General features: G+C 46.1%; 1 protein-coding gene across 1 annotated transcript in view; it reads right to left on the bottom strand.

Annotated features, from left to right (window-relative positions):
• The window catches only part of LOC8053367 (disintegrin and metalloproteinase domain-containing protein 11), a 70,302-nt gene extending 57,035 nt beyond the window's left edge, over positions 1-13,267 (bottom strand). Inside the window, exons 1-5 of the mRNA XM_042294015.1 lie at positions 12,875-13,267; positions 8,396-8,443; positions 5,560-5,702; positions 4,261-4,340; positions 3,345-3,497 (exon numbers count right to left, since the gene is read on the bottom strand). Of these exons, the coding sequence (XP_042149949.1) occupies positions 3,345-3,497; positions 4,261-4,340; positions 5,560-5,702; positions 8,396-8,443; positions 12,875-12,968 (518 nt within the window). The 5' untranslated portion in view covers positions 12,969-13,267. The remainder of the gene's footprint in view (positions 1-3,344; positions 3,498-4,260; positions 4,341-5,559; positions 5,703-8,395; positions 8,444-12,874) is intronic.
• Positions 13,268-13,471: the final 204 nt, after the last annotated feature.

Raw genomic sequence — 13,471 nt, 5'->3', positions numbered from 1 at the left:
TGAGTACTGCTGCATTGCAAGATGAACTCTATACATTGTCAGACGCAGGGAACATTTTATAACATATTAGAAAGTTGTACTTTGGCAATAGATTAATTATGCTCCCATTTCATAAATGTTAGCACTGCCTTGATGCTACGCCTACATTGGTGTGTCCACTCCATAGACATGAAGTCTGTTTCGCTTGTCACCTTTTATTTTGTGAACACATTAAGACACATATCTGAAGAAACCGGAGAGGACGGATGAAGAATAGTATTTTTAATGATACGCTATTTGATATTCGCTTCAAGATGAACCGTGATATCCTTATTTTTCGGAATGTTGATTGCGGAGGGTTAGCCACGTTGAGCGCGCTTCTTAGCGTGCACGGGTGCACTGCAGGGAAGCAGCACCCGCAGAAGAGAGCTTTGTGGGTGTTGCTTCTCCACAGTTCACCGGAGCTCGGTAAGTAGCCTGCTCGAAGAAGCTAACCTGCCGCAATCACCATTTTAGAAAGTACAAATATTGCAGTCGCATTTATAGTAGAAAAGCACACTTTCAAAGCGGGATAGTGCACCAGCGTGCCTCGTGTATTTAAAGGGACAATGAAGGCAATTTCGGAAATCTTTTTGGCGATTGAACTGGGTTCCAGGCACATCTCAGGCCACGTTGCCCAAATTTCAGCCGAAACCGGCGCTTGTGTGCCGCGCAAATCAATTAAACAGTCGCGGTAATAATCGTACCGGGATCGACTGGGGCGACGCCCCAAGAGTTGCGGGAGAAGCCAGGAGAAGCGGAGCTCACGTGACCGATGCGGGGCCAAGGAGCGCGACGTCACAAGAGACGCGTCAGCGATTGGTCGAAACGAGAAACGTGCCCTCGGTCACGTTTTGGTTTTTGATTTTTAGAAATACTGTTCTAATTTCCGCTTGAATAACCATCAAAAGTATAAATCGGATCGGAAATGATTACTAAACCGTAAATAAACAGCATCATTGTATTTTTCTTTGCTACGTTGGACGCGAAACCGGCAACGAGCAACTATGGGCCAACAAAATAAAATTAAAAAAGAACACGGTACTCGAAAGATTTTGCAAAATGGTAGCTGTAGATGGCTGTTCTAATGGTCGTCTGAAGACCAGTATTCGTTCGGGCGACGCTAGTTTTCACATGTGGGTTGCTGTTCGTGTTCTTTGACGACGAAAGGAGGAAGTCCGCGGAAGAACCGGATCCCGGAACGGCGGGATCGCTGACGCTTTCCCTTCGGCATCTCCCCCACGTCCGTCCTTCGGCATGCGGGCCGCTCACTGCCAGCTGGGCGGTCTCCGTCGGGTGATGGCAGAGGCCGCCACACACGTACTTCCGTTCCGTTGGTGTTTGGTCACTGAACGGAAGCTCGAACTTGCTCCCGAGAGCGGCATTCGTCCATGTTGACAGAGTCGGCGCAACGACCACGCCACCGCGCTGCTATAACCCACCGCGGTAACCAGAGTCTCGATCTCCTAAATACTACCGATACCGACTATTCACACTTGACGTCACTCCCTACATCACCTCCGTTTTCGGAGGCCCAGAAACGAGACTGGAGATGGTTCAGTTTCGGCTTCTTTACTTCTTTCGTAAGCACATAAATACGCGTCATAAATGTCTACAAAAAATTGGGCCGCATGCTATGTTCCCAAGAAGCATTAAAACACCATTTAAAAAAATTAAATAAAACCTTCTTCATTGTCCCTTTAAAGAAATGTAAACTTTATGAATATTGATACTTGCATTTCAGTAAAACTTTTAAAATTAAACTGTGGCTATTATGCAAGAGTATATGTTAGGCAGAAATGCCCTGACAATCCGCATTCACCATTCAATATCTTTTTTCTTTTTACATTTGAGATGAAAGAAAGTATATTTGGATATAGCAAGATTTATAAATCCTTCGATTAGGTGTAGTTGGACATGTCTATAGGATGAATTTTATGTCAAATTCATCGATCCTTGTTATCCCACAGTAGGCATTTGACTTTGTGAGGCCACAGTTCAAAAATATAGGTAATTTAAATTAGCTTAGCCTAAAATAGACAAGTGGAAACTTGGCAACAACCTTCAAGAGTTCAGCAGGGTTTTCGCTTAAGCATGGTGCAACAGCAGTCAAGCGCTTGGAGAAACTACTCAATGTTCGATTCAAAAGTCATCGGCCAAGACCACTATTCGCTTTAATTCGCTTCAAACTCGAAGTCCACTATTTGCATATGCCAAAAAATAACAATGGAAACATTGCTCAATAATGACTAGAGTGCACAAAAAAATGCAGGGTCAGTCTAAGTGATGATGTTGTCAGTGAGGTCTTTCCATCACATTGCTGCCTATGTATACTATATACTTTTTTGCAAAAACGAGCAAGACAAAAAAAAATATGATGGTAAAATTTTAGCACAAATGGCATTCCGTGAAGACACCTTAATGTTAAATCAAAGACTACCTCATTCATCCCACCCATAAAGATTTGTTCTGCAAAAGAGTAGTGTCAAGCATTTCCTGCATCTTGAATCATCAGAAGTCTGCAGAGATACTTGCAGAGGTGCTTGCATCTCTGGAGGCTTTCTATGGGAGTGGCTGCAAGCTATGGCAGCCATTTCTTGCATCCCGTGTCATAAGCAGGTCTGCAGGATGCTTGCATCTGTGCAGACTTCTCAAAGATGCTCTGCAGAGATGCTTGCAGAGGTGCTTGCATCTCTGCAGGCTTTCTATGGGAGTGGCTACAAGCTATGGCAGCCATTTCTTGCATCCCGTGCCATAAGCAGGTCTGTAGGATGCTTGCATCTGTGCAGACTTCTCAAAGATGCTCTGCAGAGATGCTTGCAGAGGTGCTTGCATCTCTGCAGGCTTTCTATGGGAGTGGCTACAAGCTATGGCAGCCATTTCTTGCATCTCGTGCCATAAGCAGGTCTGCAGGATGCTTACATCTGCGCAGACTTCTCAAAGATGCTCTGCAGAGATCCTTGCAGATGTGCTTCCATCTCTGCAGGCTTTCTATGGGAGGGGCTACAAGCTATGGCAGCCATTTCTTGCATCTCTGCAGACTTCTCAAAGATGCTCTGCAGAGATGCTTTCAGGGGTGCTTGCATCTCTGCAGGCTTTCTATGGAAGTGGCTACAAGCTATGGCAGCCATTTCTTGCATCTCGTGCCATAAGCAGGTCTGCAGGATGCTTGCAGAAATGCTCTGCAGAAATGCTTGCAGAGGTGCTTGCATCTGCGCAGGCTTTTTATGGGAGTGGCTCCAAGCTATGGCTGCCATTTCTTGCATCTCGTGCCATAAGCAGGTCTGCAGGCTTTTCAGAGAGAGGGGGGGGGGGGGGGGGCACACCTGATCCCGCTGCAGGTACGGAAGGCAGCTACGGCACCCGGGTAGTCCTTGATGGTGCCGTGGTAGTAGCAGTGCTCCACCTCCTGGCTCGACAGCTGCCAGATGCCGTCCGGGTGCAGGTGCTTCTGCAGCATCTTCGGGGCCAGCAGGTAGCTGCAAGGGAGAGCGCGGCAGTGTGCAGCACCATTGAGATTTATCATAGACGATGGGTTCTCGAACTGGGTTCCCCAGAGAACCCTCGGGGGTCCCCAGATTACCCTCGGCAGTTCCCCAGATATTTCTTGGGAGAGTCCCCAGATTACTTTTTTTTTTTTTTGTAATTACACTTTTTTGGTTTGTCTGTTTGTGCTTTGTTTTATGCCTTGCAGCATTTCAGCAGGTGAAGGTAGATATAGCCCCATCGTTCCAACTGTCCTACAGATCTTCCTCTTCTGTGCTTGATGAATCGGCTGCACACTGAATACTTGTATGTCGCGGAGAGGGGGGGGGGGGGGGGGGGGGCAGGGAGGGGCAACTGCTCCTCCTAAGCCCCCCAAGGTAAACTTTTTTTAATGAAAAAATGTATATACACCAGCCAAAAGTTTTGTTTTTGGTGACGGCAAATATTGGGTCAACAAAATAGATCTTGGCAACATTTCGGCCGTAACATCATATCACAGCACCTTCACAGCAGACCACCCCCCCCTTCACCCTTCCCTTCCCCTTCCTCTCCTCTCCTCTCCTCTCCCCCCCCTCCCCCTCCCCCTCCCCCTCCCCCTCCCCTCCCCTCCCCTCCCCTCCCCTCCCCTCCCCCCTCCCCCCTCCCCCCTCCCCTCCCCTCCCCTCCCCCCCCCCCCCCCCCCCCCCCCCCAGCAAAATGCCTACTGCCCCCTACAAGCCTGACTCGTAAATGCAGTGATAGTAAGCAGATACTCACTCATTGAGCTCAAGTTCCAGCCGGAACTTGTAATGAAATGCCTTGATGAGCAGCGATGTTTGATGAAAATGCTTGTTTGTCTGTGGAGAAGACAAATCAACGCAGGATTTAATGCATGCAAATCTAAGACTGCATTCATTCGCAAAGGTGCATCAGGTACAACTATCTCACCACAGCTGTGTGCATTGCCTGTTAGTGCAAAAACATTGCCTGATAAATGGTATTCTCTGATGCCAAAGCAGCAGGATGTTTGCACTACTAAAGAACAACCGCATATAACTGTACCCAACCCCGATTACCAGCAAAGAAGTTGAAAAGAGGGGAGGGTTATGCAGTGCTAATGCAATTCTGGGAGTACAAAAACAGCATCCTGGATTCAAAACTAGATTTAGAAATGCAATGACAACCTGGAGTTTTTTTTTATTTTTTTTAATACTTTTGAGGTAGGCAAAACACAAGACTGCAAAACAATAATTATGCTGTCTTAAGGAAAATATAGTATATGGTATTTAACCAGACTTTTCAAAAACATCTAACACAGAGCTTAAACTATGGAGCAGTCTGCACAGTAGAACAGAGAATATAGGTAAAAAGAACCACCTTGATACTCTGCGTTAAGTCTAGTGACATATGAACTAGGCGTAGTGGGCTTTCCCTGCCAAATTTAGCAGATGGTTGTCACGTCATGACATCAGTATGCCGGATGTCACAATACATTATTGGCATGTCATGTGATACCAGCATGTCACATGATATCCGCATGTCACAACATATCAGCGTGTCGCACAATATCAGCATGCCACGTGATATCAGCGTGCCATGTGTTGTTATGGTGTCACATTATAATGTCCCATGACATCCCATTACATGACAGAATGAGGTTACAGTGTCAGACGTTACTGTGACATTACATGTGGTGACAGCGTCCCGTGACACCATAGTAAAGTAGTGATGTCACATGACACCTTCATCAATCAGTATGTAACATTAAGGTGCCTAGTAACATGATCAGGTAATGTGATCATGTGACTCTGGTGGATCCCATGACACCTATAGTGTTCAGATGATTGCATGACTAAAGCTTCTATGATCATGTAATTATACTTTACATGTAACTATAGCTTACGTGATTATGTAACCTATAGGAATTAAGTGATCATGAGACATCATGTCACACCTCCTGGCATTGAGGTGACCATTATCATATCATTCCTTCTTAACATTTTGCGATGCTCCAGACTTAGAAACCAGCCTGCAGCGGCTATCGCCGTAAAACAACATAGCAAGAAGGGTCCATGCCTTGTTTGCGGTGGCGTCCCTGGTGGAGATGCCGAGCTTCTCGTGGTGCCGAACCTGGACGGGGTAGATGACCTCATAGATGCGGCTGGGGATGCTGGCAATGAGCCGCTCGTTCTCAGGGTACCGCTTGAGACGGTCCACCACTGTGGACGAGAGGGAGGACGAGATGCTTGGTGCCAGCACAAGGAGGAGGCGGCGGTAGGGACTCTCGTCCTTAAAGGGACAGGGTATTTATGCCACGCAAAGGTTTTTATTTCTATGTGACTTATGAGAGCCCCGCTACATAAAACACAATTTGCAGCTCAATATTTTTTTTTTCTCCTCCCGAAAATTGGCGTTTGAGTCGCGCTCACTCTCTTCTCTCTGATCACGTGCCAATCAGACACATGAAATACAATCAAGGTCTTTCCCTTTCCCTAACTTTAATGCAATAAATTCAAAAATCACCTTCTCCCCTCTTCGCTCACAATATATCTATATATATATAAGGTCCATCTCTTGTGGCTTTTATAAAGCTGCAAATACATTGACTGAAAAAAAAAAAGAGTTGCACAGAGTACCGGAAGTATGTGCACTGCTTAATTCTGATCATGGCATCGTATCACGGGAGCTGCGGGCTGGACGGCTGGGCGAAGCGGACTAAGCAATGGCGGCGGACGACGGGTGTGGGACCTCTACTTCAGAACTATCGTTCGCGGTACAAACGAATCTGTCTAGCTTCGAAAGTGAAATTTTTTACCAATCAAAACAATCAGGATTTATTCCGTACGACACACCAGATCACCAAGCTGATTCGCACAAAGACGTCACCGAGTTTCCTGGCTGCAGACGTTGCTCGTCTTACGAACACGAAGGGTAAGAGCTTAAAAAACGGACAACAACAAACACTTCATGTTTGACGTTTGCATTTTTTGTGTGACGTGCGATGGGCATATTTTTCGTATGCTTCGCAGAACCAATAAAACAAAGAAAAACACAGTCAGGTGCAACCACATGACTTCTGGCAACTTGCTCCTTTTCCACGTTTCTCCCCACTCCCCCATGTCGCAGCCATTATCTCCAGGCTCATGTTTCGGTTTCGGTTTCGAGCAGTTGCGTTTTTTTACTTCATTAAAAATATATGTGACTCTGTAACAAAATATCGATTGGTTAGTCTTTTGCCACCATATTAAAGCACCCGACAGAAAATTAAAAAATTTATTTTGCGGTGTGTCAGTGTCCCTTTAATGACTCAAGTGTGACTCTTGAGTCATTGATGGCATGCCATCTTCCACTTGCACACATCAAAGGAAGCATCTGGTAGCGTAAGCCACCTTTGAAGGTTTCCCTTTTTAACGAAATGCCCAATGAGAGCCAAACGTTTTTACGCTCACTCTGAGCTCCTGACAGATATTTCTTGTCATTGAACATTGTGATCCCAAAACTGAGTCATGATTGTGACGTTCCAAGCAGTGGCACAGCAAGTTTTCAGATTTCAGGGGGGCTGAAGCCCCCCTGAAATTTAGCTGACCCTATATTTACAGATGCATTTTGACCCCCCCTCACCCCTACACCCCAAGTTATGAACATCCCAGGCACCTCAGCCCCCCACAAAAATAATTCCTGGCTATGCCACTTGTTCCAAGGTATGTAATGTGACATTTTGACTACATAGCAGCATATTCTAGGGGCTGCACATAGAGAACTTGCAATGTAGGAGTGTCACTAGTATATCGACGTTTTGGAATGTATGTGTGTGTGCACGCAGCTTTGAAGGGTACTTCAGTAAAACAAACGCTCATGCAAAATAAGATCCCTCCACAATAAGTTTATTAGTCCATGCTCTATGTACCAGAAAGGTATAACCCCTGCCTGTAAAAGCTTAACTAATTGAGGAAGTAAACTTAGGAATTGAGAACTTTTCACTGACAGTGAAAGGAATTCAGAAAAATATATGATTCTCTGTAGCAGGTCCACAGACTGCATCTTCAACCTCACAATTCAGCCTCTAAAAAACAAGACATTTTCCGACAGAGACCCATGTTCTGATGTATGAGGCTGAGAGAAAGAAAACTATATTTCCTCATCAGATGGGTATGCCAGTGTTTTTAGATAGCCCTCAAGATGTTTAGGTAGGTATAGCACCGTACAGAAGCCCCCTCCCAAGTTACACAGAACAACAGCCCCAAGGCCATGTGCATATCCTTCGTCTACAGCACCCAACAGCTACAGATATGCTTTGGAGGCCACTAGGGCAGACATCTTGCAGCAGTCATTGTCTGTTATTTCCTAGTATCACGAAAGCAAGATCCCCTCATCTCATACATTATTCAATGAATTTTGGAAAAGAAAAATATTCAGAGGACTAATATATGTTCAGAAATTTTATGGGGATGTGCTATCTAAATGCAAGCTACCATAGAAATAAGCCACACCACTGATACTTTTGGGGTCATGTGCCTTCGAGCAAGTTTAAAATCTTTCCTAGGTGCTGCATTTGTTTAAAAAGGAATTGTTGTTCTTTCTGTGGGGGAAGCACTATAATATTTATCTATGAAGAATTTTTATAGGATTCAGCACATCACCACAAACATAGCCTTTAAAAAGTTGCACATGATTGCACATGATGAATGTGAGTATAGGGTTTGTATCAATTTTCTATGCAGAAACTAAGACATTGAGACTAAAGCGAATTTTCAGCTCTAATGCATGATGATGAGCTTCTAGCATCTCGTGGTCATCCTGAAAGCTGAAGCATCACTGGCAGTTGCTGTTGACATAGAATGCCACAATAGCATAGCCACAATGAGAGAAAACACCAGTCACCAAGTAGCATGGAAAAGAATCCATCACTCACCCAGCAGCCTGCTGTTGTCTGGAAGCTCATCAAAGGCCGAGTCTGCCTCTGCAAGGAATGCAGGTTACAGTCAACTACAGCACTTGTGGGAAACCTCCACAAAGAGCTGTCACTTCAGTGAGCAAGGCAGGGAGCGGAGAAACTTTTCTTTTTTCCTCTGTACTCCACCTGGTACTGCTAACATAGTCAGTTTGCTCAGATATTGTTTCATTACAAACTTGGCAGCAAACAGATGAACATGGAATGTTAGGTAGTATATACAGTAAAATACCCAGACAGTGCCCACCCAAAATTTTGAGATAATCTTGAAGAACTGGGGGTTGGGTGACAATTGGGTCCAAGAGCAAATATGCACAAGAGGCACAAGGTAGGGCGGGCTTTGCCACTTAGCACCAGTGCATGTGCATAAAGTTTCATTGCATTAGGAGTGGCATAACATAAAAAAACACCCTAATCACAATAACCGGCATGCGCCAAGAGGCAACTGATGTGGAGGAGCATCTGGTTTCATGGTTTAACTAGTAGTTGCATTCAAAAGTCGTGGGGAGGACATGTCATTTGCTTATTTTTTAAATGTTTCAAAAGTAGCAAAAGGGGTGCTTATTGGAACATTGGCAGATGCTCAGTATTTTACGGTACTGATGAGGCCTCTATAAGAAAATTGCAGTTGCACCATTTATTTTTTCAACAACAATGTTCTGTCTGAATATCTGTGAAAAACTAAATAAATGATGGCAATTTTGTTTATCAAGAAAATATATATATATATATATATGTTTTTAATGTTTTGGTTTAGTACATTATTTATGTTTCTGTAATTACTCAGCAATACTCTAGACCCAATAAGCAGCTACAGTTGAAGTGAAATATCAAAGCCATTTTGTTTGGCTTCCTATTTTATGCACAAAATGTTTAATTAAGCTGTAACATTTAACAAACAAACAGCACAGAAAGGTATGAGGCCTCGCCGCTCAATTAGGTTAGTATGAGAACTGTCATCTTTACTGCCATAGGCTACTGTGGTCCTCTAAAAATTAAAAAAAAATGCCCTTAAACAAGCACAACATGCTACTATGAGTCAATTCAAGACAATATCTTGTCTTTCCTTAGCCTATTTCATCTGATATCAAAATGCACAAGACTAGTTCATTTTTCCTCGGTAGGGATCAATGTTAGTGGACTAGCCATACATTGAATTGAATGTTGCACAGAAACTACAAAACATTTAAGGAACAAGAACGAAGCAAATGTATATTACAATTTAGAAATCTGGAATTTATTCTGTGTAGAAGACACCATTAAAATGTTTCACAAAAGTTGCTGGTGCCTTTAAATTCTGCTGATCATAAAACAAAAAGGAAAAAAAACAAAAACCTCCAAGCACACTGTTTCCTCATGAACAAAATAAAATAAATGGCTTTTTTGTTTTACTTTTATGATTGTATGACTTACTCTGGATTAAAACTAAACAAGCTTGAATAATAATTATTAAAAAAAGAATTTTAACATTTAAAGGACAGGGAAGCAGTCACTGTGAAACTCTTCTGTGTGGAGTAAGCATGCACTAAACATATGTTTGAATGAATTAATGATTTTGGAGTTTTCTGGCGCAGCAGCAACATAGGCCATAGTGCGCAAAACATATGTTTAAAACGAAGGCTAAGATGCCGGAACAATAGGTGGATGCCAGTGTCATACACCACAAGCATATCGAAGTCAAAACTTCCATACTTATAGCGAAGCCATTCCAACTCCATGTGATGCTGTAGCAGGCACGTAGCCAAGATTTTGTTTCATGGGGGGGCCCACCCATGACAAAAGGCTGTATGAGGGACAGGGGGGAGAGGAGGACCCATGCACAATGGAAGATTTCGGGGGGGGGCTTGGGCCCCATAGGCCTCCCCCCTGGCTACGTGCCTGTGCTGTAGTTAATAGCTCCCACACATAACCCTATGTTGCCTGGCAAACAAAGTATGTCTCGGATAAAGTTCAAAGTTTCAAAAATGTCTCCTTGAAAAGGTGGGTCTTGTGGATGAATACAGCTTCATCATGGTCTCCTGTGTGTATACAAATTTTGAGTGCTCCCCATGTTCATGCTTTACCTAAAATAATGTAGTACCATTCCACATAGATCCACCCTATAACAGCACACATTAAAAAAAATGCTTATGTAGAATTCAGATTATGCTCTTGACAGGCATGTAGCCAGGAGGGAGGCCCATGGGCCCCCCCCCCCCCCCCCCCCCCCTCCGAAATCTTCCATTTTGCTGGGACCTCTCTCCCCCCTCCCCCTCATACAGCATTTTGTCATAGGCGGGCCCCCCCCTCCCCCCCCCCCCCCAAACAAAATCCTGGCTACGTGCCTGGCTCTTGACATAAATTCAGATTATGCTCTTGACATATACTTTAATACCAACAGCCTGCAGATGTTCATCATGAAACAAAAGAAAATATGGCAGTTGTCTTTTTGCAATGTTGTTACACATGTAGCTGACAGGAATTTCTGTCATGGTACCAGCATGTCTCTGTTTGCACAGGTACTACTAACTCTGCACATTAGCACTCCTGATATTACCCAAATATATTATCGCTCTGGTTAGAATCGGGCACAGAGAAGGTCGATTCTCAAATTTTTCTGCTCTGTATAATGCCAACTGACCATTACACTTAACATTCAAAAAAGAAAAGAAGAAAAAGAAGGTGATGACAGAATGTTTTACTTTTGAAGGGGTGAGTTAATAGATAACCTTCATAAGCAAACAAGCTTTCTTTCAAAGCAAAATGATCCATCAGCACATGTGTGAGCCGCTGCCACTCTGAGCCATGACGAGCAAAATAAATTTTATATGGTACCCGCAGGGGCGGACTTAGAGGGGGGGGGTCCGGATGTCCTGACCCCCTCTTGATTTCTGCATATGTAAAATTTAAAGCGTAAAACGAAGGAGAGGGGAAGGGGGTTCCTAAACATAGATAATGTTGACCAACACCTGACCCCCCCTCAGGAAGCTCCTGCATCCACCCCTGGGTACCCATGCTTGCATTATGCAAATACATACACACAAATATTTGCCAAATGTCAGGAAATCAATTTCATGGGCGAATCTGCTCATAACTTTGAAAGATTTTCATGCGACTCCATGAGCAGTTACCAACACTTTCAAGTAATTTGGAGGAAAAGTGTAGCTTATGCTCTTCATCAAGCAATTACTTGTTGCATTTAGCACAATACCCGGTGCAACATATATCTTGATTTCTTGTAAACCACATTGTAATGTTTAACTTTTGTGCCTTCTGCTTTCTTTAAAAAAGGTGAGGTTTCAGGATGGGTCTCAAGCATTGACCTCTCAGTAGCAAGGTAGTTATGGTTCTCAAGTAACGTTTTCTCCCCTTTCCCAGCTTGCCATCACATGCAACACTGTCTCGGAATTTCGACAAAGAACATCCACGGCGATCGTTATGTTCCCAACATCCTGGTGAACCCAAGCATTAATTTCTTGGTAGCAATTAATACATTTTGTTCTCCAACATATTTTCCCTTTTTCCCACCCTCCCATCACAGACAAAATTCTCTTTAAATTGGACAAAAAGGTGAATGGCTATGCTGCTGACCCAAGCTTTTGAAAACTTCAAACTGGGTGAAGAATCGTAGTTTTGCTCACACGTCTTCATTCTTTTCGCATTATACACGGTTCGACGTGGGAGCGCGCACACTGCCCCTACTTCGTACCCAGCTGCGTATCGACGGAGCGCTCGCTGGCACAGTGCCAGGCACTGACAGGGGAACTGTCGTCGCGGCCTTGCAGCCTTGCGGCTTTTTGCTCACGCTTCCAATCACCCCTCGCAGACTCGGAGCGCAGGCATTCGAACGGCGCTCCGCGCCCCCAATCACGCGAGTCGTGCCGAAATCGACCGCGGACATCCAATAACCCCGACGAAAGAGGAGAACAGAAGAAACAAAAAAGGAACGAATTCCCGTCCAATCAGTCGCACCAGGTCGGTCGACTCTCCTAGCAACATGCTAACTGAAGAGTTTGTAGCTGTTCGCTCGATCTGGTCGCTTCTTGGCGCAGGCTCGGCTGCGATTTTGCACCTTCCGTCGCCCATTCATCCGCTCTCTGATGAGAGCGAAAGCTGTGAGCGCGAAAGCTGCGAGCGCGAGCTGGTAACTACTGAAATCGGTGGCGTCGGGGCTACAATTCCCCGTTGTGCTCGCGCAGCAGTGCGGGAGCATGAGGAACGGACTCGCGTTCGCAGCAATCGTTCGAGTCGGGGAGGGGGAGTCGGAGATTTTGTTTCTTTTTGCGGGAAGGCTTCGGGAAAGCCAAAACGACACGGGAGCTTTCTTTTTTCCCTAAAGAACGAGTCCGCCAAGTTTTCCGGGCCCTTGTGAGGCACGGGAGCGCAGAGCGCGGCGGCGGCGGACGCAGCGGCAGCGAGGCCCGGAGGCCCGGGAGCTCCCGGTCCCGCAAAGATGCTCACCCCTTTTCCGCTTGGCTCGGCTCACGGGCTCGGCGAGCAGCGGGAGAGCCGCGTGCACGAGCAGCAGCAGCGCCAAGCAGAGCCGACCGCGCATCGTCTACGCTGCATCGTCCCGCTCCTTCGTCTCCATGGGGAACCCTGAAGGGCACGGGCGCCGCACTCCCGCTCAAGATGGCCGCCCGCGCGGGGGTCCCGACGAACCCCGAGCTGCTCCGTGGCCCTCGGCGTATAACCCCGAAGCGGCGGCTCTCAGCGGGGTCTGGGCCCCTTCGTCGGGCGGCTGTCGCTGCTGCGCTGCATGGTGGTGGAGCCCCCCGCTCGGGCGCGTCGACACACGGTGGGGCAGGCACGGGCCGACACCTCCTTTGCCACGAGCTCGGCTGCTGCGGCCCCCCGGAGTCCGCTACCCCTGCAGATGTCGCCCCGTGGCGCGGAGGGCTCGCAGTCGGTCAGATCGATCACCGCACGTCATCGGGAGCGGGTTGCCCCCCCTCCCCATCCCGATGCCCCCCAACCCGTATCCGCTCGTCACGTGAGCGCTCATTCCCCTCCCTTGCTCTCTAAGGCTCGCGCCTGGGGTCGGCAGTGGACTCGAGC

Source organism: Ixodes scapularis, unplaced genomic scaffold (assembly GCF_016920785.2).
Source record: "Ixodes scapularis isolate PalLabHiFi unplaced genomic scaffold, ASM1692078v2 PGA_scaffold5__190_contigs__length_132052651, whole genome shotgun sequence".
Lineage (NCBI taxonomy): Eukaryota > Metazoa > Arthropoda > Arachnida > Ixodida > Ixodidae > Ixodes > Ixodes scapularis.
This window is presented reverse-complemented; position numbering and strand designations above follow the sequence as displayed.